Source organism: Rhopalosiphum maidis, chromosome 3, assembly GCF_003676215.2.
Source record: "Rhopalosiphum maidis isolate BTI-1 chromosome 3, ASM367621v3, whole genome shotgun sequence".
Taxonomy (NCBI): Eukaryota; Metazoa; Arthropoda; class Insecta; order Hemiptera; family Aphididae; genus Rhopalosiphum; species Rhopalosiphum maidis.
In genome coordinates, this window is record NC_040879.1 from 32,965,631 (window position 1) to 32,993,307 (window position 27,677).

At 31.5% G+C, this 27,677-nt stretch overlaps 1 protein-coding gene across 1 annotated transcript; it reads right to left on the bottom strand.

The window, feature by feature from the left end:
• Nucleotides 1–647: 647 nt before the first annotated feature.
• Nucleotides 648–27,130, bottom strand: LOC113557903 (metalloendopeptidase OMA1, mitochondrial-like). The gene is made up of 2 exons (XM_026963445.1): nt 26,215–27,130; nt 648–721 (listed from the first exon to the last, which is right to left on the bottom strand). Exons 1-2 carry the CDS (start codon nt 27,128–27,130, stop codon nt 648–650), a joined length of 990 nt encoding a protein of 329 aa, XP_026819246.1.
• Between the last annotated feature and the right edge of the window lie 547 nt (nt 27,131–27,677).

Here is a 27,677-nt window from a genome sequence, read left to right on the forward strand (position 1 = left end):
TACTAATGGTCGTCATAGTCACAGTTTATTAATTATAAATACAGAAAGTACCTACTAAAAGTATTTTGTATATTGTTTTACATACAATATGTTTTCTTGATATATCATCGTATTACCTAGACAGTTTCACTCAATGTGTCCATTCGCGCTGAAATAAACTGATATTTTTCATTTATATTAGTAACCCAAGAAGTACTCTAAGATTATATTTTCCGTACTTCACGTGTGCACCAAATATGATGTATTCTAATTTTGATAATATAACGATTTTGAAAACAATTTAGAAGTTTTTACACAAAAAAATACTCACAAATTAATATATATATAGTATAATTTTAAGAACGTCTGTATTTCTAACCACTTAAGTCAGTAAAATGCAAACTAATGTGTAAACAAACAGAGAGTAAGATAAAAATAATTTTCTTAGTATATATAATATAATTATATGTAATTAACAGATACTTTCATTTGGTTTAAATTAAACACACATTTGTCAAAAATAAATATGTAAACATTATTATTATTTTTTTATTAAAAATACTGTTATTTATTTAAAAATATGTTTTATATGATTTCACTACGTTATTATTATATAATTACAACTATACACAAATCAAAAAATTCAAGTACAAAATAAATATAAAATCTCATTCTACCATAATCGTATTAACGAACACTATAAGACCAATATCAAATGAGCACATACTTCTGGCGCTTATTACTGAAACAGAAAAATATATAGTGCAATTATAGCAGATACAGAATATTTATTTATAATAACTTTACTAAATTTAACCTCTGGTTATTATTTTTCATCATTTATACTCAGACATTATTGCCACTATTTAACCTCACGTTTAAACGGAATCACTCTTAAAATGTCGTTTGACTTGGGTGGGCTGATTCGGCACGCGTGGTGCGTGCCGAGGGGCTTGAACTTATTAATTGCCTAGGTTTTCAGCTAATGTATCATTTAGATTAGTTAACGTAATACATCATTACGTTGATATAATAATAACATATACGCATCCCATATCGGGCATTTATCACTTGAACGAGTACTTATATATACACTATAATATTACGTAGATATATAAATTATTACGTACGGCATGCGCTCTATAATAATACGCATAACTATTATAATAATCGTATTATTACTTGAAAGAATAAAAAGCATTACTTACACTCGCCTGTTTTCTGATTATAAACCATAAACTATATGTTTATTTTTAAAATATAATTATTCGTTTTTCTGTATTATTATCTCTTCGCATCTTTTTTGATATTAATATTTAATTTGTTTAGATACTTCGTAGATAGGTTTTATGTACATAATTAAATATTATAATCTATTATCTAGTTTAATACATTTTTGTACTATAAATTATGTCTCTAATCGTGATACTCTAAGTCTAAGTAATGTCGAGAAGGCGCGCAGAAGTAAAAATTAAACACAGATTTTCCAAAAATATGTATGTATTGTATGGAAACATTTAATACTATAATAAATTGTCAATAAAATTTTCATCATAACAATCAACAATATTACAACTACTGTACACCAGTCACTGTTTATCAGATATGACGACGGTCAATACTCATGAATACTTATACGAGTTATTAAATAATTAATTCCTATACCACTCGGTGAGGAATTAATTTATTCAATGTACAAGGAATTGATTATTGGACTATCTAAATCAATATAAAATTAGAAGTATACAATTTTTGGATATTTTAATTAAAAAAAAAAAAAAAACGATTTTAACTATTGGTTTTTTTCGGCATCACATATATTTATATTTACTATCCACAAAGATATTTTCAAAATTTTATAATTAATTTTAAAATATTATCATGCCAAAAACCTATTCGTGATCTTTTACGGTACCTACGTCAGTATATAGACTTAAAAATTAATATACAAATAATTTATGATGTATATTATGACATTATATAGAATAAAATAAATTAAAATAATTTAAAAAAATTAAAAATTCTACGTCTAATAACTAGTTTCTCAAAACAAATACATTTTATAAAACATAATACATTATGTGTTTTTTGTAAAAATTAATTTAATTTACCACGTTACTAATTGAAAAACAAATTACCTCATTTAATATATAATTAGTATATAAATATATTATAATAATATATTTTGATTGATATACCGTCTCTACTCAGAATCGATTTTGTATGTAACGATTTATCATTGAATTTTAATTTAATACATCATCTACTCAATTATAAGGTACACTCGATACAGCAGAACGAATATAGCCGTTTTTTTTCTATTTTTCTCGATTATTTAAAAAAAAAAATTTCTCTCTCCCCCTTTCACTCATCACATTTTCAAGCTCGATCTAACTTTCTAGCACAAACCTCCTTAAGACTCAAGGATTGAAGAATTTTGACAACGCCAAAGAAGAATACACTTTTTTAAACCAGATGCATTTCACAATTCACCTAGTCTGGAGTTGAACACACAAGGGCCCGACGTCATCAAAATACGTGGTCACACACAATCAACATACGCAGCATTTCCTAAAGTGTGTTATAATATAAAATCGTACGATATAATAAAAGAATTCTTATTTGATCAAAGTCAATGTGAAAAATATTTATAACTTCTACTTACAGTGTACACCAAAATTAAATGCCGCGCTAAAAATACGTTATTCTCGTATGTATCATCGCACTGCGAGTGGAACGTTCGTGTAAACTCGTACGTTTTCCCTACAACGTAATATGTAATAAATAATAATATGTGTTCGTGGTATATTTCGGGGCAACAATTGCCACGATCGTTGTAAAATTTTTATTACACCGAAAACCGAACCAATCATGATCCATAGTCCCTACCGCCGTATAATGAGCAGGACGATGGTACCCATACAATATTATAATTATAGTGTGCGTTTTCAAAACGCGCGGAAGCGTTATAAGTATTTGTTGAAGACGAAACGTTTTATTATAATGTAAGTAGATAGATACTTATATGGTAAAAATCGAAAATTCATATTGAACGTAAAACGGAGAAGAAGCGTTTTTTGATTTTTGCATTATAACACGACGCGTTGCGCGCCGTACATAATAATACATACATATATGTAAAATATTATATATCCAGTCAAAGGGAAAAATTCGAAAATTAACTACGTAATTTATTTATCCGCACTCAAAGCGGTTGTGTTGTAATTATTGCGAAATTATTAAAACATCGATCGTATTAAAACACGGAAATAACTCGTGTAACTTTTTACGGGGCCGGCGCGTCCCGTGAATATTAACCACCGTAATATTATATTATGTATGTAAATAACATAAAGTGGGATGAAACGTTTCGCAAAGGAACCTCTCTCGTGCGCGCATGAAAAACTTCAAAGTCCATAATCGGCGGATTAGGTTCGTATACATTGTACGATAAAATATTATAGTTTTAACCGCTTTAAGTTTTCCGGGGCGCTGGACGGTCATAGGTGTAGGAAGATTCGTTTTCGCGCGCGTGTTACACGACGGCGCAGGCGAATTCGTCGTCGCTCCGCCGAGTATACGAATATATAATGTTATCGTTTAACTCGTTCTTTAATCACGACCGTCCCTATACCGCCAAAAGTCGTATGTTATTAAATAATTACCCATTATTATTATTATTATTATTATTGTTGTTGTTGTTGTCGTGTGCACAAATATCGTGTGTATTAACATGTACCTACTAAAACGCATGGGCGTGTCCGCGGTACACGGCGAGTAACAGACGTGTTCAACACCTCGGCAGCGTCGAACAACACAAATATTTAAATGATATTACGCACCAAGGCCGTAACTGGGGGGAGGGTCCAGGGGTCCGGACCCCCCCTTCCCCGAAATTTTTAAAAGTAGAAATATTTTAGTGATGAATATAGTTTATTGACTATATACATTTTCAACGTTTATATATAAAAAAAATTTTGGACCCCCCCCCGAAATGTTTTTTATTTTATAGACGTTTTTCTTCGTCTAGTCGACGCGTACCATTTATACTCTGTTCAGACGTCCGTGGAAAATCACGTATCATGATAATAATAGTAACACTGCCCATATATACCTACCACCTACCTACCTACTGTAATAAAAAAAAGACCAAATTATACGGGTTACGACGCGCACTCGCACTTAACTACGTCTCGTAGGCGTTCCGAAGAATGTTGTATAAACATTGTTAAATGAATGTTGAGAAGGAGTAGCTCGTCGATCCGTCCCCGCCCGTAATTACATACATTATCACACAACACGCCGCGTTATGTGTCATGTGCGGTCGTACGCGCGCGCCTTGAGGGACAATATTTTTTTATTAGGTATAGGTAGGTATCGTGGTATAGGTACTGCCTATCGTATTTTAGTACAGACCGGGCCGGTCTCTCCCTTGTCATGGAAAATAAAAGGAAAAAACTATAATTAAAAAACGAGAGGCTAAAAAAATTCCGTATCGTGGATTTTTCGTTAAGTGGCAGCGATGTTGAACGAACTAATTCTCCGTTTGTTCCCAAATCCGTGTACGATACGTAAAAACGTGTGCGGTGCGAGTGTATAGTGATGTGTAGGTATAATGTTTTACTCAATCGTATCCCGTCGACGCGCTGTAACAATACTGCTATAATTACAGGTGGAACGCGGAGGAATGGAAAAAAAAAAATAATAACCGTCGAAAACCCGGGCACATATAGTCGCATTCCTCAAGGACATGCATTTTTTTTCGGTCCGACCAGCGGATAAATAAACAATACACAATATTAATAACAGGTATACCTGCGATATTATATCCTGCCCACGCAGCGGCATATCTAAAACCGCGTATTTTACACAGACCTATAATATTCGCTCGTACACTCGAATTTTACGCCGTAAGCACTTAGGTATATTTTCACGTGACCGTTTTGATTTCTGCGGGTAATGTTTTCAAATCATTTTCGTATAATTGATATAATAATACCCTAATGTGTTTAGCATAAAAAAATTATTTCTACAGAGAAGATGATCTTCAAAACGAAAGTCTGCATCTGCTCAAAATCTATATTATATTGAAAATATAAGGGATATTGACATATACGAGTAGTAGGCATTTTTATCGATCGAACAACATTTATTTTGTAAGAACACGTTGGTAGTATACGTCACAATATTATAGTTATTCGTCCAGGACACAAATGTATTTTTATTTTATGTTTTTTTTTGTTTACATCCTAAAACATTTTTTCAAACAAAACTTGTCTTATACATTAACATAATACGTGCCATAAAACTTATAAACGAAACTTTTAATCTGCTTAAAACAAATTACTATACATTTTATAAAATTTCAATTATCTTCATTAGACTTTTTAAACAATTTTATATAAATCACCTAAGAAAAATAAACGGTGACGATTTTTTTAGATTTTGTAAAAATATTTATGCGTTAAATTGTATTTTTGTGATCCATTTTTCTTGTTTTTTCAGAGAATTTAAATCGCACTCTAGTTATATTGTTACATAGAGAAAATACAATCGGGTGAAATACGGAAAGCTATTTTATGTAAATGTATCTGTCGAGTGTCGATAAGAAAGTTATATTTTATTTCATAAAACGCACTTAATATGCATATAACTATAATTTATTGTACACGTAGTTTCGTAGAATATTGATCACAGTCATACGAGCATATTGTTGGTGAAAAATGACGTCAGCTCAGCCTAAGGTTAAAAAATCATAATAGTTAAGTTAATTGTTTTATTGTTACGGCAAAACCTTTGCATATCGGAAATAACGATATGAGACTAATATATATATATATAAAAACATATCCATTATTGGGTTTGTGTCCGTAAATAGAGTGGGCCCCGTCGTAATTATACAAGCACGTGACCACATTTTTACACGGATTGTGAATTGTTTTAAACATTTCATGCTGAATACCATTTAAAATATTAAAACAAAAACAGCAATATTTTAATCTCGTTTTAAGTATATTCGTTTCGAGCAATTAAAAACATGACGTGCAAAACAAACAAAAATCATTTGTTTTGTTTTCAAAAGCTGCTTTTATATTTTTTCACTTTCGTGTTTTTTTCCCCCCATATACATTCAAACCGACTGGCGAAATTCTCGATTTTTATTCATAGTTCTAACGTAATAAATAAAATATTACTTTGATAGAAATATTAGTATAGTTCCGACTGGGTATTATACTTGCAGTAAACACTAATATTAAGCTTAGGAGATGATCCATCTTCAAAAGTCAATGGGCGGTGATTTATAGTTATTTTTATTTTTTGTAAGTTATTAAACGTGCACTCGTACATAATTTATAATTGACAAAGCACTACATGCTGAGTGCCAAATTAAATATTTACCTAGTAAACGGAGGAAGGGATTTCCCCGATCACCCGATCATCAGACACTGGCTGAACTTTTGTTTTGTGCTTGGTACAGCTGGTGGAACGCGCGAAAAACGGACCGAAAAAATTCACTTTGCGGATATATTTCATCGACCGTCATACTACAGTATAATCATAGTTGCATTTTTTTTTTTTTTAGCCCGGAATTATTAAATTGATGACGACCATTTTGTGGGTCGGTATTCCTATATAGTGTAGGTACAATTCATTACCACGAAGCGAGTACTGCAGACGCGGACGGTTTAGGTTGGATCAATCATAAAGAGAAATTATTTAAAAAAAAAAAAAAAAAAACCTAGAAAGTAAATTTATCTTGACGGATTGTCAGTGATCACAATAATAATCTTACATTATAATACGCATATTACTCGCTATATAATGTTATTTATTTCCTGATAATAAGCCAACGCGATTTTAATTGTTATATATTAAATCATCTATTATATTATTATAGCCAAATTATCGCATCGAGGATAGGTATAACCGAATAAGGATAATAGTAAGGATAGTGTAAGTAATATTTTTTGTAGACTTTTCGTAGACCGGTTGTTACTCGTCATTCGTTAATTATGTCCGTTTCGTACGCGTGTAAAATAACTTGCACGTTATGCACATAATCATCACAGGTAATATTATAATTTATAATAATACACGTAGATATTAGTGTTTTTTTTTTTTCATTCTATAAATTCGGCGTTCAACACAATTTCGCGAATATTTTTATTCAGCAATCGATTTTTGACATGAAACAATATAGTCGAAATTGTATACACCCAACATCGCCGTCCGTTGACGATCCGATCCGATCGACCGCCGTCAACCCGTACTCGTTTGATAATACTAATGGTATGGACCCACAGTCTCTTTTAAGTACCAATTATAGACTTCAGCAATGCGTCGATAATTCTAGTGGCTGTTTCACGGTACGGATTTACTTTAAGTTGACCGCCCGTCTCGCACTACTGGTCTCGACAACCAACGCGTGTAAATTGACGACATGTTTTACAATCGTGGTTTATCGAAAGGCGTACTTCCCGATATTAACCATATACAATATGTCCAAAGCATAAGCGTGCGCAGACCTGAATTTCGGGGGGTACCTACAATTTTTTCGGGTCCTTTTCTTAATTCGGGTCCTCTCTTAACAGACATATACATATTTTAATAAATTATAACGCACGAATAAATATTACTTAGGTACATTATATCACATATTAATCAGTGGTATTACTAGTACCGAGTAATACAATATTTCATTAGATAGTTGGATCTAAAATCTATTTTCAAGATAATTGCAATATTTATTTATTATTTTTACTTTTGTAGTCAATAACATCTAGCTGTTATAATCATAATAAGTTTTATCACGCAAATTTAAAATATTTTACGTTGTATTATTATTTTTTATCCCGAAACATAATTTTTTTTTACGACATATTTTAGAAAAAAAAAATACTACTTTTATTCTAGTAACATTATTTAAAATATGGGCTCATGTATTATATGCTATAGGACTTAAATTTTAGGGCTCCAATTATATGTCGGGGGGTGCCCAGGCATACCCGGAACCCACCGCGCGCACGCCTATGGTCCAAAGTTCCTGTGTGAGATTTAACCGCTATTGTCTAAAAGTAATCAACGTTTGACCTCGGACAAGTGTAATGAAATGGACCTAATTATCCTAATTATTCAAGTGACAGTGGTAGGGTGCTACTATAGCGTAACGATGCTACGATGTAACGATGCGTATAACAATGTCAAAAATTACTTACACGTCATACTTGTAACGCGATGAATCATCACTGATAATAAATAACGTTATCGTATTGTTTTAACGACTCATTTGGTATTTATAATAAATATAATATTATGATTTTTTTTTTTCGTGGCTGGTGATGACTGTTTTTTATAATACTATATCGATACCTTAATAATTTGAACGTAAATATAAAAAAAAAACGGAGAACTCTCTTAGAGCTATTTAAAGTAGATTTGAGTTTACCTCGTTATCGAGCAGGTCATATATTATAGTAATAACCGGTGTGCTCAGTTTCATTTTAACGATAAATAAATTATCGTACATATATGTATATGAAACGATTCTGATTGGAAACAACGGAGTGTCATAATTAATTAAAAGGTTATTATATACTATAGTTTATAAATATATATATTTTTTAAAACATTATAGTAAAACCAATCAGCACGTTTAAGATTTATCGCTTTGGTTCCAAATTTTAATATCATGTTATATACAATTTTTGCGTAACATAAAACCTTTAACGGTTAGTATTCGACGGCCATCCGCATGGAATGACTATAATCGTAGCTGTAACGTGAAAGTTATTAGACAAAACAAAAGTTTTAATAATATTTTACCTATATCACAATAATAGTCTACTTATAAATTATATGAAATCTTTAAACTTTATACAGTGTTAGTAACTGCACATTATTATTGTGGTTATACTTAATTAATTGTTTTTGTTTCTGTTGATATATAAAAAAAACAGTCTTATAATATTCAAAATTTAATAATATATTTAATTACTTAAATAACTTTTGAAACTACACAATGATAATGGTTTTCTTTTTATTTCGTATTCATAACGAGGACAATGCGAACGTTACTAAACATGTTCTAAGTACTACAGCGCTGTATAGTTGATAGAATCCATTTTGATTACCATATACTTGTGAGTGATTAATTAATATTTTATGAGATAGTACGAGTATACTATTAATAATATGTAGGTAGGTATTTAATGCTTAGGTACTTTAATTCATGGCGTGTAATGTAGATCAGTGTTTCCCAACCGGTGTTCCGCGGAACCTAAGGATTCCGTCAGCCGGTGCCAAATGTCCCAGGTTCCGTGAGAAATTTGGGAAATTATAAATTAATTAATAATATATTTGATTTGAATTATGCTTGTAACATAGAATATAGCTCCAATAAATATGTGGTGGTTCCATAAAACGTCCAAGCTCTTGCAAAGGTTTCGCGAGTAAAAGAAATTGGAAAACGCTGACGTAAACTACGTTATCAGGACCAACAGGACCGCTGTGGACGGGAAAGGATAGGTCTGTGTTTAGATACAGAGTGATGTTGTCGCATTTAGCCTCCGCGTCAAGACGCTGCAGTGTAATACTCTGTATTAGAGATTCAATTTGCTACCAGAAATTATATTTAAATTCAACTATTTGCCTAATCGCGGCGTGTGTAGATAAGTCTCTTCTTTGGGCTGTTGATATGTATCTAACCTAGTACCTGTTCATACCTAACCATATATGTGTTGACATTTTGCGTTAAATTTATTTTAATAAAATTTTTATGTATAGTACTGTACACGTACTGTTTACAGTTTAATTTAGAGTACTTAAAATGGCTAATAACAACTTTTTTATTGAATCTGGATCTTAGCACTTTACCTAGACAAAAATAATAAAACGAAGAATAAACAAGGATTTCGCTTAATATTGACCGATGAATGTATTAACATTTTAGCAATTATTAGCTGTTTACGCATTTTTTAGTGGACGAGTGACTGGTTTAAGTTAAATTCCCCGAAAACTGGCAAATTTTACTAAACGGTTTCCTTCAATTCTATGCAACCAATAATTAGTCGTTATTAAGCACTTTAAGTACTCTAAATTAAACTGTAAACAGTACGTGTACCTATACAGAAACCTTTTATTAAAATAAATTTAACGCAAAATGTCAATACATATATGGTTAGGTATAAACAGGTACTAGGTTAAGTACCTATCAACTGCCCGAAGAATAGATAAGTCTTTATCTACACTCACTGCGACTAGGCAAATAGTTTAATTTAAATATGATTTCTGGTAGCAAATTGAATCTCTAATACAGAGTATTACACTGCAGCGTATTGGTTGCGTTGAGAAGTGAAGGAAACAGTTTAGTAATATTTGCCAGTTTTCGGGGAATTTAACTTAAACCAGTCACTTATCCACTAAAAAACGCGTAAACAACTAATAATTGCTAAAATGTTAATACATTCATCGGTCAATATTAAGCGAAATCCTTGTTTATTCTTCGTTTTATTATTTTTATCTAGGCAAAGTGCTAAGATCCAGATTCGATAAAAATTCTGTTTATTAATCTGGCAGTTGCTTTTATTTAATTTAGTATGTTTATATTATATTATGTCGTTAAATAGCTTTAAATCCACGCGCGAATATTTGTATTTTTACTGGTTTACTCAAATCAACAGTAAGAAAGCGATACCCATCGATTTTAAACCGTTTTAATATACCATCATTAAACATGCTAATTGTTTCAAAAGTAGACATATTTTAGGCTATTGTCCCAAATTAACTCGTAGGTAACCCGAAACACTCGAAAACCATATAACGCAAACGCTTTATTTAAAACATCGGAATTAAACAAAACCCGATTAAAACGTCTTTGCCAACACGAAATCTAAATAATCGTTATTCTACGTGTTATTTTGTATATCTATATAGTTTGAATTTCTAATTAATTGTTCAATAATAATTATTTATAGGAATTATTTTAAAACCAATAGGTATATTAATTACATAAATATTTAACGTTATATCAACATAATAAATTAACATATTTTAATCACTGCAGTGCTCCATTTACACACGCATTCAGTAATGTCGGATATCAGAAATATTTTTCGAATTAAAATAATATTCTAGGAAACATCTTTTAATCTCAAAAACTTGTTAAGTACAAGGTTTTCAGATTAATTGATTCCTGCAGTACTTAACATTCACATGAGCTCCAGTGCTCCAGCAACAAAAGTCACGAGCATCCGAACGTTTAAATTTTTCATTCTGGAGTTTGAACACTCGAATACACTCCCGTATTACCGGTAAATAATAACCCGAAAACCAAAACCCGAATAAATGATTCGGATACATAGCCTTGCATTATTTATTTGTATTATGGTATAAGTTATTATTTATTAGGCTACCGAATCCACACGGGTTATTTTCAGAATACCTATGTTAATATCATGATTTATATTGCAATATCCAAACATTATAAAATCAACAAAATCAATACATCTGTTTCAAAATATTAAAATTATTTATAATTGTAAGACATTGTAACTTTAATACATACAAGTACATTCATCGGATGAATTAATATATTATATTATACGAATGAATCAATACAAATTTATTTATATTTTGAAATTTCCTAATTTTGTTAATAAAATAAACGCGTCGAATAAATTAAATTTAAATGTTTGCCTTGCGTTCGTGTTTTATTTAATTAATAATTTAAGTAAAATTTAACTTATATACATATTATGTTATATAAATAGCTTGACACTATCATGCATGATGAATTTAATCTATAAGGACTACATTTTATATTACTCGTCGTATAATAACTACGATAAAGCATGGTATTAATATTACTGTGCACTATACACTGTTACATAAATAACACAATATTCTAGAATTTATTTCTATATTTAAGCCGGTTGCTTATAAATTTGATATTATACCAATCTCGTGTAAAATAATTAAATTTCAACTCTATTGCAATATTACCAAACCGTATAAAGTTACTTCAAAGTGTAAGTTAACTGTAATAATGGACAATAGGGCTTAGTCAACATATATACATTTTTAGAATTTTCTTTTAACTTCCATTCGTTTAATACCTATATCTATTATATTCTTTGCTCTTGATGAAATCATTATAATGCGTTGCTCTAGCGTACCACTGAAAGCACCCTGAAATATAAATTTTTTATTTGTACAATTAATTATTGAAATTAAACCGTTTTAAAATTGTAATATTTAAAAAATATTATCACAATTCAATAAATATTGAATAATTTTTTAAATTATGTATTAATAATAATTATAGTATTGATCAAGTTTATTAATTTTTATTTTCAATTTGAAATACAGTTTTTAAATTTTAATCGATCATATATTTATATGAAACATTGTAACCAAAAACTATTTTTTGATAAAGTATTAAAGCTATAATAATTTCCCGCAGTCTCAGTGTAATTTCACTTACAGGGCCAAAGACACTCACACTCGCAAACATACATTATCGCCGTAAATCTTTTGCACGCGTACAGCAACAAAATTAATTATATTGAATAGAAAAAAGAAAAAAAACAAGTCTGAATCCTATATATATATATATACATATTACACACGAACATTTATAACAAATGTGTAGATATCTAAGAATGGTGTTTGAGCAGGTTTAAATATATATTTAAATACTTATAATGATTTTTTGTTGTAGTTATACTTGTATAGGTATAACCGAAATCTTACTACAGTATAAACAAGTAATATGTATTTGCATAATTCTCACGGCACTTTTCTGTAGGGAGATTTTAAAAGTTCAAATTAATTTTTCCGGTGTAACACGAAAATCACTGATTTTTAAAAACCATAATGTATATTCACAACACTTTCTAGCAACCAGATTTTTAAAGTTTAGGAACGAATATTTCGCTCAACATAATTTATTTTTCCGTGTAACACAAAATCATAATAATTTTGAAAAAAAGGTTTGTGTAAGGATTTAATTTCAGAATTACAATGATATTGTGTTACACAGAAAAAAATAAATGGTGTTGAGAGGGATATTCTTCCTTGAACTTTTAAAATCTCCCTGCTGAAAAGTACCACGAACATACAAATCATGGTTAGTAAAAAAGTTGTATAAAACCTGAAAACTGCTTCAAAATTAGAAAAACCTCGATTCATTATAATTGGATTACAAAAGGGACGTAAATATTCGATAGAAAAAGATTGTAGTGTATTCAATCATTGTAATCTAACAAATGTAAAAGTTTTTTTTTAAACCTAATAGCGTATCCATATGATAATTTGAATTTGAATTTACATTTTTCTAAAAATAATTTTACCTTATTAAAATAATAAGTATACATCGTTTCGAGAACCATACTATGAAAAAAATATTCGGAATTTGATATTAAGTCTTACCTGTCTATAAAATACTTCAATTATAATTTTCGATACTTCAAAACAGAATGACTCAGCTACAGCTTCATCGCTATATTTTCAATTAAAAATTGAATCATACGAATTTCTATTACTTGTACTGTTTATTGTTTATTAATTCATGATCGTTAAAAAGAATATCTTAATATACAGCTTTCACTAAAAAAGTAAGACCAACACTAGCATAAATGATTATGAATTAATTTATAATATGAAACAACAGATATTAATAAATTTTTTTATTTTAATCAAACTGCATTTTTTTAAACAATTATTCAAAAAAAAAAAAAATTGAAAAAGGGTTTATGTAAGGATATAATTATTTATTTTATGTTATCATTTATGTTACACAAAAAATAAATGATGTTGAGCGGTGTATACCACCTTAAACTTTTGAAATCTCCCTGCTAAAAATTGCTGTGGACATACAAATACTTACTACTTAATTGTTATTTGGTATATCTTTATATTCTATAAAGTCTTTAAGTGCGATATGATTATAATTAAAAATAATAAAACTAATACATGATAATGAGGCTCGTGACTAAATTAATATTCTAAAATATTCAAACTGCATGAAAAAAGAGTTTTAAAATTGTAATTCAAGTATAATTATTATGATAGTGTTATCCATCATCCTGGTATAACTTATAAATAACGTCATTCAGTTAAAATAATTTATTTACAGAATATAGAAATATAGAATAAAAAATTGACCATATCCACTTAACATACCAAAAGGTACCCACTATTTTTTTGAAAATGGAACGTTATGATGGAATTTAGTAATTTAAATTAGACATTATGATATATTGAAATTACATCTTAAACCTTCTATTAATTGTATTATATTTATAAAATATTTCTATAATTTTAAAGTAATTCAGAAAAGAAAATTGTTATTCCTGAAAAAAAAGTATAAAGCGAAATATATAACGAAATTAGTAAATGTTTTAAAACATCACTATTCAATTATGTAAGATAATTTTTTTTTATTAGGAAAGAAAATTTGTATACATGAATGCATATTTGTGATTTTAGTAGATTATTGATTTATACTATACCATATAATATATATTTTCATTAGACACACTTTTTTATACGAAGGAAGAACGTATAAAACTTAATGAGATCAAGTGCACTTATTTAATTTTCTAAAACCTTGCGCCTATGGTAACATATTATGTAAATTCCATGCTAGTTAGTAATTCTAATATGAAAAAATACAATCATAAAAAATATGAAGATAAAATTAAATGCATATTTCTGTACATTCAAGATGTATCTTATTATTATCTATAGTAGGGATCGATATATTGTAAAATTTCCAAAATATTTAAAGAAAATTAAGGAAATAAACACTTTTTTCCCAGTGACACACAAAATCGAATAAAAATTACACTTTTTTCAACAATGTTTACGATTTTTTCTGAAAACCCCGGTTATTTGGAAAATTTTTATCTTTTAGAAATTTTACGAACAATTCAATATAATAATATAATATAATTTTGCATATTATTTCAAATTAAAATTTATCGCTCTATGAACAAAACAATAAAACATATAAAAATTATTATTTTATTTATTCTGAGATACCTGAAATATAATTATTCAGACATTATAGAACGTATAACCGACGTGCAATGCGAATTGATATTACTGTTATACTTACTCGTTTGAATCGTTATTTTATATATTTACAATTCTTACTATGACAGCTGTGTACGCGAATAGACCATCAAACAGCGAAGTGATCATATTTATAATACCTAAATACATTGAAAAAAATGTATCACACCTGATACAGCAAACACGATTTCCTACGATCGTGTTCGTTCGTGTACCTAAATCGCCTGACCAAAACGCCGTGTTACCAAAATATTATCATACGTAGTATTTTACGCAAATTTGCTCAAACGGAGATGACTTAATGAGTTACCTCGAAAGCTTGAGGAACAATAATTTAGTAGCGTCGTAAAGGTAAGAGCGATTTTGTGAGTCTCGCAGATACTTTATAATATGGTTGGTGCTGAGTAGTCAACTACATTTTGAGTTTTTAACAGATAATTAAATTAAACCATAACACTGCCATATAATATTCTCTCTGACTGTGATACGTAATCACGTAGTTAAATTGCAGTAGTAATGGTTAAAAGCGCGTATACAATGGTAGTATATTGAGCTTTTTTTACGTGCATAACGTTATAATATTAATATAATCTTTGTATATGGATCACAATTTAAAAGGTGTACCATTTGTAGTTTCATGTTACAGGAGAGGATTTTCAAAAAAAAAAAAAAAATGCTATATGAATTAATAAGATTTTCAATGTAAATTTTTGCAATTATTTTTCACAATAGCGTCATTAATACAAAATATCGATTCACACGACCGTAACAGCTGTGTAGAAGTTCTACATCGAAAACAAAAATATAAAATACATAATCATAAAAATAAATAAGCAAATATACATCGACTACAGTGAACCGCAGTTTGTTTTGAAAACGAATCTCCTTCGGCGTGGTTTTGCGTCCGACGAATACCGTAATAACTCTTATTGTGACAGAACACTTCCGTAAAATTCCCAACGACGAAGTTTTCGTTCTGCTTGTCGAAGCAGCAGAACCGTCTTCGGAGTTATCACCATTCGGTGATCAATATACTTTAGTAGTAGTTGTTGTAGTTTTTGTGCTGGTGAAGTCGATGCTTTACACAAATATACATTGAAACATGAAAAACAGAAAAAAACAATATGTAAATTTAACGAATGCAAGTATATATTTATATTTTAATATCGATTATTTGACAAAATTCTTTCCCTCGATCCAAAATAGACATTGACAACGAAAAAATCGTTTGATATACTCTATAATAATTAAAAAAATTATATTTTATTATTTTGGTTTCATCATTAAAATAATTCAATTTTATTAGAAAATATTAATACAAATTGTTTACCAAAAGGAGTAATCATAAAAAAATACCAAAAAACAATTGTAAAACCAATAGAATTCCGGAGTTTTTTTCGTTATAGTTATAAGAAACAATAGTAATAATATCTATAAATTTTGTACCTATACAAGTCGTCTAATTATACGTTTTTATAAAAAATATTCTAAACATTAGATAATTGTGTTTTTTGTTTTTATGTGTTTACATTAATTTAAAGTTTTTAAAGAATTTATTTTGAAAATCAAATAGATCCTTATTTAATATTATGTTACTCGATGACTTTGGCAAATACTCGATACTACTCTTCTTTTTTTTCTCTTTATTTTATAGCACACTGTATAACTGTGTAACTACGGCATATCACTAGCAGGTATATAAGATGCGCCGTTTGTGTTTGAATAAAAAATTATCTCGCGTCGGACATGTGCACGTTATAACAGCGGGTGGACAGTAAACGTTTCGATATTTCGTATTTGATTTATTTACTCAAAGTATACACTTTGATCTAGAACCGTGACGTGAAATGAAAAACAGTATATTATATTTAAACTATACATCGTAACGCAAACATAACCATTTCTGGTTTTTTAAATTACTTCCATTATATTATACATCAGTTGGTGAGCGATTTTAATTGGTTCGCGGAATCAAAAACGATCAGATTTTAATTTCGCCGGTGACGAATTTGCATAAGACTTAAGACCCCGTACAGTGATTTTCTGGGACCCGGTCGACTTCCGGTTAATCCGTTCTGCACAAAAACTATTAAATATACAATATAGATATACGACATGCGTATATGTCGGTATCGATTCGAAACGTGGCATTACACTAGGTGTGAAGCGTGGCAAAAACGGATTTCGCAGTTGTATTAGAACGTGCGAATCACGCCCGACGGGGCTGCAAAACCCATATACACGCGCGCTACCCCCATTGACGGGACTCTGCGCGTCTGTCGGACGAGTGTCAAATAATTCGAAAAGTTCTGAGACGTGCGCTCGCGATTTATCGCATACGGGAGCGTAACAAATTATGCGAATACGATACATGTATGGGTAGTATAGTAGGGCGTTAGTAACTTAATGTATCGCGTGTGAGGTCGACATCATTGTCTGAATAACATGCGTAAGTTGCGCTCAAATAATTCGGGTAAATAACGCTTAATGGACGATGCTAATAAGACAGATAAAACCATAAATAATAATGTACTGTGTGTGTACTTAAAGCATTATGTATAAACGATTCATTGATAATATGTTAATTCGTCAATAACTTGATAGAACTACAAAAATGAATCACAGTTTTACCGTCGACTGTTTTATTGAACAGTGCGATTTAGATAAATAACGTCACCGACACCAAAACATTTTAAAATTTGCCTACATATTTCAGCACTCATCTTTCACTTTCACTGCTCAGCGTGAACGATTAACTAAGATTAACTTTATAAAGTTCAACACTATCGATAATTTTTAATAGCTGGCCAACTTTTGATTCCGACGTTCAGCCGTCGTGATGTCATCGCTGTTAAAATAATAATGATAAAAAAAATTATTTTTGTAAATCATCATTTTCGGAAGGTCGTCGCAGATGAACTCTATAGAACATCAACCAAAAAACGTCCGTATCCAAACTATTTACAAAACATCAATTACCTATTATATACTGCACTGTTATATTTTTACAAAACTTTGTATTTTCACAATGAATTTATTATACATTTTCGGGATATTAGTTATTATTTAATACAAACTATAAATAACGCGCGAGTGCAGCTGATCATATGATATGTTTTAATAACCGAATTTAAAAACCAGATACAGATTACATAAAAAAAATAAATAGGTGAGCGCACCTAACAGTTATCGGGCGAACACAAAACGTCTGGCCGATGCGAAAGACACGACTATTGCATTTTCATCTCATTTCCACTCGTGATGTAAGCACACACAATGCGTAAGCGCGTATGGACACGGCAAACGAATCGATAGTGATCGTTACGTGTAGGTACCGATAAACTACTATTACGGTGATACTTGCAACGTTCATCCGCGATTGTATATATGACGTGCAATGGCCACGTTTTATTGCGGGCTGGCCGAGAGAAATTAAAGTTTTCGAGATGTTAATAAATGATATGGTTCAGGGAAACTCGACTCAGAGTTACCGGATGACCAATTTGTAGAACTTTAAGGTGTAGCGGGTCAGCGAGTATATTAAGCAAAAAAAAAAAATGCCAATAACATTAAAAAAAAAAAAAAAAACAATGCAGACAAAAAAGATGCGCGGGCCGTCAGTTGCCCATCCCCGTGTTGATCGTATTGTAACAATCATCAGTTTTACAATAGATAATATCGTCGTTGTAATATAATATTTGTGATGACCAATCGTTGTATTTTCTACAACATTTTTCCGATGGTTTTATTGATGGCTTTAAACAGTTATTGGCGAGATACTTTCACTTCCGCCCAGATCGCATCATTCATACATTATATTATTTGGTCGCTATTATATGCATACTTTACTCGGATAACGCGTTCAGACAACCGGCCGGCCGTTCCGTAGCGGTACACTACGTTATTTTTCGCCTGAAATTCGAAGATCGATCATCAAATAACGGGTGTAGTGTCGAGTCGTCTTAACGTAGAATTGAAGATAAAAATAAAACTCTAGACAATATTATTATACACACTATATCATTATATATTAGTATATTGTGTTTACGCGTACGTACGCGTATGGATGGAAAGGATTTGACATGGTTGATCACACACACTGCAAGCGCAAACATCTAATCCTTCTTCCACCCCCTCGCCGCATCTATATTATAAACTTGGATGTACTTGGTGAAGAGCCCCCCCGGTCGCGGGGATTGTATTAATAGGAACCGGAAACGCATACCATCGGTATCACACTACGCACTTACACGGTATTAATATATTACGGTAATAAGATTATAACTGGCGAAGTGCGGCGACGACGACGCTCGGGGTGGCCCCCCGGAGACGTCAGCCCAGCTCCGCGAAGGAACCGCAGAAATTTACCCGCGAGTACACCGCCCCACCGCGCCGCCGTCAAATCTCGACCCGAGATCGTCAGGCGTGACGCAAACTTGGTTATAAGAGGAAACGACGTCGACGCCGTAAACACGCTACCTATAATATAGTATATATCGTACGAGCATTATACTTGTCGACTATTAAAATATACATTTTTATTATTGTGTTTTGTATATACGTTTTATACACATTTCAGGAAATGAGTATTTGACATTTATTTTAAGTAATTTATCGTGCAATTTTATAATTCAAAAATTCGAAATACCAAACATTGCACGAATACTCAAAACTTTTATATTTGTAGTTCTATTGTGATTTATTACTCGACTCGATGTTGAAAACATAGCCATTTCAGACAATAATTAGTGAGCGTTCGAAAGTATTTGATATATTTTAATACGTTTATATATTTGTATAATTTTGAAAACTATTGGCTGTTGTTGTAATACATAATAATCGAATATACTTTACTCGTTTTTATTCAAGTATTTTAAAACTTTCACATAACGTGAATTTAAAAGTATCTTGCGTATTGACTTATGTGTTTTCATAGTGTATAAAATCTTTATACCAACACAGAATCAATTTTTCGGGTATGTTCCATGTCGAAATAAGTTTTGCATTAAAAAAATTCGAAACTTCGTACACGGTGCAAAGTCGGTACATGATCAGTAATCGTTAACATGATTTATAGGCGTGAGAGATTTAGGAAAATGCTTTGGTTGGTATTGACCAACTTTTATAATATAATTGATAATATTATTACCAACGATAATTGTACAATAACTAGAATAACGGTGTGTAAAAAGCGAATGGAAGAAATACATAGGAAATGTTGTATATATAGTAGGTTTTGAATAAATATGTACGTTCTCGTTAAAAAGTCACTGTAATGGATGTGCTAAATTTGATTATTTATTATTGAAATATAAAATATATTTATGATAATATTTATCTAAATATTTTTGAAATTCCAATACGTACTGAAAATAATAGGTAATTATATATTATTACGTAAAGGTGAACTATTCTCATTTTTTCCTAATTATTATTTTATTATTTAAATATAAAATTTTGTAAACACTCGAACTTCAAATTAACATACACACACACACACACACACACACACATATATATATGTGTATCAAAGAATAATTCAAAATATTAAATAAGTAATAATAAAATGAATAATTGATATTTTAAAATTGATATATCATGGATAACTTATTATGAATTATTAATTTTTATTTATTTATTACTATTAACATTTGTATTAAATTTTCGCATTTTTTTTTAAAATTAATTTTTTATTAATTCTTAATTAATTATTTCCTGTTATTTTTTCTTCTCAAATCTAACTTGGACATTTATAAGACCAATAACTACGAAGAAACTCAAAGCTCCAATTCCCAATTCCCCTGAATTCTGTATATTACGGTGGTTAATGGACTTTCTACGATGCCTCATCTTATATGTAATATAATATAATACAAACGATATGCCAATGTCCACGTCGAATACTGTGTTTGTCATCGTATATAATATAATATATTATGTTGTACCGTTCGAAAACGATTTAATAAAGTCCGTCCTATGATGCGTGACGATATGTCACGTACTGACTTTCCCGATGAAAATTATCTGACTGCGTTCTGATTGTGTTCGGCGTGTAAATGTTCCTATATGTATAGGCGTGCGCCACTCGGGTAAAATTGCCAATTTATCTCTTCCCGACAGTTTCGTGTATCCCAAACGCTCTAAAAAATAAAAAAAAAACAACCCGTATATCCAGGCACCTTACACGACGACGTAAGCGAACAACCCTCCTTGTCACATATATATTATTTTCATACGCGAATAACGGCAATGTCAATACGAAATGGTCGAGTTAGGTAGCTCTACGGTCACCGTAGGTACGCATACAGTTATTTATCGCGTACGCGGATACCGTATATACGACAGTGCTTTTCAAACATTTTTGTCGCGGGGGCCCACCTAAATTTAATGTGAAATCGTCAAGGCCCATTTAATCAAAATCGTTAATTGTTTTATGGCCTACCAGTATAATTAGGTTAGATATATTATATTGTACATTTCACGACCCACTTAGTGATATAGCCGCGGCCCCCAATTTGAAAAGCACTACCGTACAATCATCTGTATTATAATAATATCGTAATATCGTGTATGATATGACATAGGGTACGCCGCGAAATGGCCGACGATGACCGTCCCGTCAGACGTTTCCAGCGATCGGCTTTCAAACGGAACGAGAAACATGACAATGATTATGAATTTATGATAATAGGCTTAAATACTACAATAGCTGTATAGTGCTTCATTCGGCGCGGAATGTCATACCGTCATATTCGCTTTTCGGGTCGAGTGTCCATCACACTGCAATTAATACCGTTGTGTTATAAGTGGGTAAGCCCAGACCACACTTAATACGGCTAAATAAGAGGGAGGGATGGTTACAAACAAAATACAGAAAATAAAATTAATTTCAATAAATGTATTGGCCATTTTATCGATTGACGACTACTTCGTTCGTCTGATGGATAGTTGGATTTTGTTCAGTTCATAAACGAATCAAATCGTTTTTACGTTCAAATTTTTTAAAATACCAATTTGTCGACGTTCATGACCTTTATTAATCGAAAAACTAATATGTTCTCACAAGTTCTAATATTTAAAACCCAAAATAGATATTAATATATTTTCAAATAAATAACGGTAATGAAACGAATTTGAAATATTAAATATGCATTAATAAAGTATCAAATCTAAAATTTTATTTTTAACGTCATATGCTTTTGAAGATGAAAAAAAAAATGAAAATCATAGTAAGGTTTTTCTTTTTGTACTAAATACTTAGAAAAACATTTTATTATTATTATTATTATTATTATTATTGAAGAAAATGATTTATTTAAATACATTTTTCATTTGTTTTAATTATACTCAATTAATGACTAAGTATATTATCGAAACTCTTATGGTTTTTTTTCTCTTGAAGCATTACATTAACGCTTATAAATCAAACATTCACGAAACTGATGCACTGGACGTGAAACACGTGCTGTGGCGTAAACATTTTTTTAAATACGGTTAGGGACACTAATAAACAGTTATGCACTCTCTTTTACATTTTTGTTATTCACTTAATTATTCATCAAACTAAGATCATTTTCAATGTTGTATGGTGCAGTTATTTAAAAAAAAAAAAACTTTGTATGTTTTCTGTACTCACGTCATAATTATTTCCTTATTGTATATGTTATTCTTCAACTTGGCTTATCTAATCTAGTTTTAAATTTGGAACTAGTCTTGGCAAAGACACTAGCTCATTATCTGTTCATAATTTACTATGCCTTCCTAAAAACAATTCGTTCAAATTAACGCGTTTATAAGAACTCATTCCTGCCTGCTGCTGATATAAATGTGCGCAATACAGGACAATGGTACCTTATGATTTTTAAGTTGTCCGCGATAAACAGTTCTTAACAAAATATTAAAATATTATACTATACAGGATCTTAACAACTTTGTGTAACAAGAATGATAAAGAGTATATTGGCACACACAATCCTTGTCATTTTTGTGATGCAAGATTTTGAAGACTGTATATATTTTTAATTATTGTTAAAAACTTGACTATTCTCACTCGAAACTTATAACTGTTGCAGATTTGCACCTTGAACCCTTACAACCATTATAATATATATATTAAATGTATTACATAGAATAAACAGGTACTAACTATACATATATTTGTTATAATAATATTTTGGTTTTCCAAATTCAAATCAATTGTATCTCCTAAAAATTTTAAAATGATTAGTAATCTAAGTTTTTTTATAATTTAAACCTCTATTATGCCCATACCATAATTTATTAATATCCACTGATCCTAGAAATATAAATTTCATTTACACTTTTGATTTATCACCATAGAACATGATTCATCGCCTGATCTCCTACAAACAATATTTGTAATTGCCAATACAAATCTGACCATTCTGATAATTTATCAAATTATTTATCAACTTACATCACTATAAGTATTAAGTGTATTATCAAAATAAATAAATTTAGTTCACGGATGAAAATAATATATCTTTATATGAGTATTGCTGATTATTAAAAAAAATTGATAACTCTATTTTTTAATTATTCATAGAATAAAAAATAGGCTTAGACATCTAACTATGATGTACTTTACCAATTGAAAAAAAATCGAGATAACCGGATGAATAGTTTCGTGACAACACAATATTGATTATATAAATTATAAGTGTACCGGATACCTCTGTATTGTCAAAATCTGTACATCCGTCGTTATGTTCTATCCTTCTGTATAATACCCAAACCCTAATACACAAAAATAAAAATACAGTATTCTCACACTATTATACGGTGTTTACTAGTTGCGGTCAAAATCAAAAATTACGTACTAATTGCGTTCAACCAACTAAAAGGTTACTTACTAATTGCGGTCACTGTTTGCGCTTTTATAACTCAATAATCGGATAAAAGTACAAAAATAAATAAAAATTTCTTAAATATATTGTATTTTTATATTTCAAAAACAACAGTAATCGACTTCAGTTTAAGTTTAATATTATAAATTTATAATTATCGTCTTTTATGAAACAAACTACTTTGACAGTTGATAACCATTTAAGATTACTATACAGTATAAACTTACACAATATGGTATTTAATAGCTCTAAAGTCAACTCCAATATAAAAGCATGGAACTTGTACATACAAAAACAAAAACAATCACCAGATTGGACTACTTAAAAACCGTGGGCTTCAAATTTCAAATTAATTTTTTTAGGTTTTTTAGGACTCATTATAATATTATATTAATTAATGCTAATATATAATTTCAATTCTAAATTGTTTAACTCGTTTTATTATCACTGTAAAAGCTCAATCTTTCCTGTAACCGCAACTTAGATATTACCTACAATTGCAGTGACCGCAACTAGTATGCAGCCCTATTATAATTATTGATTTTCCCTTTGTTCTTATCAGTATCAACATGACGTGACAATAAAACACCGACAAATGGTATGAAACAGAATTCTTCGATAAGTACAATATTTTCCTTTATAATTATCAGTTCAATTTACATTAATATAAATATTTCTCCTAATCATTCTCATCAATATTATTAAAATAATAAAGTGTAAGACAATTTAACTACAATAATAATTATGTAGTTTTTGACGTTTTTTTTTTTCGTTTGATAAATGTTTTTAAAATGTTGTTTCTGTTTCATGTCGTCTTTTTTTCAGTTTATTAAATAAACACGGTGCTAATTTAACGTAATAATTATTATTTCAAAGTACACAAATATATCTATATAAAACAATATATATATATATTATACTAATTAGTCATTTTTTTCTGTTTGATTAAAATATCACAGCTTATATTATATTTTTATTTTATAAGTACATCTTTGATTTAATTATGACACATAAAATAATATAAAGAGATGCCACGTGAAAACATTTCAGTTATTAGTTTAGCAGTTTTATAATTTAACCTATCGTTTGAAATATATTATCCCGAAAGCCTTTTGTTGAGTTTTGATTAATATGATTTACTAATTATTATTTACTATTCCATTCATCTCGTTTCAATGTTTCGTATTATTAACTATCCAGTTCTGCATGGCGTTGCCCGAGACAAACCAAATAATGCCAGATGATTTACATAGGATAAAATATTGTGTTTGATCCCGTTAAACGTATGCTACACATAGTTTAAACACAATAAATCGGGCGGTTTTGAAACATCTAAAACAAAATGTTAAATCCAATCTTAATAACTATTTTATTTGCTGTAACTAGCAATGGCAACAAGGAGTACAATCAAACAAATATTCATACACTTTTGATATCCAACAAATCCCTACAGTTAGCCCCTTTTTAAAACGCACATTTTAGACTCCTGTAACTTAGTACCTAACCTTACACCTTTACGTCGCGGTACGGACGTACCACGAACATTTCAAATCTCTGGCTATCATAGACGTTGATTAATTAATTTATTTTTATTTTCGGTCGAGTTATCTTTTTTAGTTATTATTTTGAATAAAAATGAAATAAATAAATAATCTTTCAAACGTTTTGAATATTGTGAAAATGGCGCGTGTGTGTGTTTTTTTAAGATAATCATATCGAAAATCGGTGAACTCACTATACAGGGTGATTTTTTAAGTATGCTCATCCCATTATTATGCTTAAATTAAATACATATTCAAATTTTGATTTTTACATAGTTTCAAGTTGTTAAAAAATAATGATTTTAAATTTTTTACTTTTTTGAATGACAACAAAGAGTTTTAAATACACGGAGTGGTATGGTACGGTGTTACCCCGCATAATGTTTGTCCACTACTCCGCCTGACTAAACTTTAAATACGTATAACTCATAAACTACTCGCCCTAAATTTGATTTTTACGTATCAAAATATACTCAGAAAAATATACTGCTTTTGGAATATGAAATAAAAACTCTACGTTTGTCAGTCAAAAAAGTAAAAACTTAAAAAGATATATTTTTTTTTTAATTAAAACGTTGTTCTTTAACAACTTGAAACTGTGTAAAAAACAGAACTTGAATATACCTACACACAATTTAAGCGTAAAAATGGGGTAAACGTGTTTAAACAAATTCCCTTCTGTATGCCGAGCGTCCGTCGGGGAATGGGTACGGGTGTTGCAGTGTCCCACCCGTCTCCGACTAGCAACTGACCGTTCTCGTGTGCTCCGTGACCGCGGGGAATCAAGCTGTACAAGTGTCTGGCCCGACGTCTGTTGGTCGGATGCATGTACAGCCACCAGAACAGTTTGGACGCACAGCCGTCCCTTTCCGACCTGGCGTCAAAGAACAGGTAGCCCTGGGCGACGTCCACGCACGCGTTGGCGGCCAGCCGCAGGCCTACGCGGTCGGCCTCGGACTCGTACAACCGGACGAACGGCAGCACAAAGCACACCTTCAACGCGGCCACCGACAACAGGTACGCCAACACGTTCCAGCCCAACGGCAGCGCGGCGCAGACGACCGCGGTCACCGGCGCCAGGCACAGCGCGTTGACCACGACCGCGACGCTGTTGATCTGGTTGACGTGCCGGAGCAGGCAGTGCGCCAGCTCGTGGCCGACGAATATCGACAGCTGGTCGTCGTTGGCCACGGCCGCCAGACCGGTGTACACCATCACCAGCCCGCTGGGCATGGCGGTGGCGTTGATGTTCGGGCTGTCCACCACCACCAACGTCCACCGACGCCGTCGGATCGCGTCCACCGACGAGTTGGCGGCCAACATCCGGGACGTCACGCCGGCCACGCGCTTGTAAACGGGGTCCGCGGCGTCCAGATGGAGGGGGCGCGTCGAGTCCAACGTAGCCTGGGCCACGCACTCGGCCACTCGCTCTAGCGTCCGGTCGTTGAACAGGAACAGCCGCCGGCCGCCCGTCCACGGTTCCGGTTCCGTGTGCCGCCACAGGTACACCGCGAACAGGCCCAGCGCGGCGGCCGCGGCAAGCCCGATGAGCGGCACGTTCGCCCGGACCGCAGCCGTGTACCGCTCTACCGTCGCGTCCGTTTGCCCGGCCCACCAGTACCGCGCGATCAGGCCCACGGCCGCGCCGACCAGCGACGGCAAATGCATGCCGCAGTAGAACGACATGAACACGCACGTACCGCTGTTTAATCACCGCCAAAGCAACGCGCCGATTATTATTGTCGCGGTTCGTCTGTACGGTATATAATTCGGGGGTGGCTAACCTACGGCACGCGTGCCAAACGTGACACGTTGATCAAATATCAACGGTAAATTGAAATTATCAAAAATTATACTATTTAAAAATTTTAATTACAAATAAGGCGGTGTGCTTACTTAATAAAATAATAATAAATCGGTAAATTTATGTTTATCTTTAAAGAATTTCACTTCCTCTGGGCACGTGAAAAATTTTAAAAACCTTGATTGGGAAGATTTGGCATTTGACCACAAAAAGGTTGGCCACCCCGTGTATATAATAGTTGAAACATGAGTTTTAAAAACATTTCGTGCAATACCTGTATACTTTCATTTTTTTTTTTGTGCGTTAAGACGGGAGGGGGAGAGAAATTATCCCGGTTCAAATTTTGAATCACGTTCCGCGCGTTTTACGGTCATCCGCAAAGTCTTAAATCGATATTATCCTATTTGGCAT

Bases quoted from the DNA above. Each gene is read 5' to 3' on its own strand.
- LOC113557903 (XM_026963445.1), bottom strand. From the start codon at position 27,130: ATGCATTTGCCGTCGCTGGTCGGCGCGGCCGTGGGCCTGATCGCGCGG. The intron at 722-26,214 runs GTCAGTTGCTAG...TTTCTGTTTCAG, and splicing joins TCACGGAGCACACGAGAACG to TAATAAGCGCCAGAAGTATG.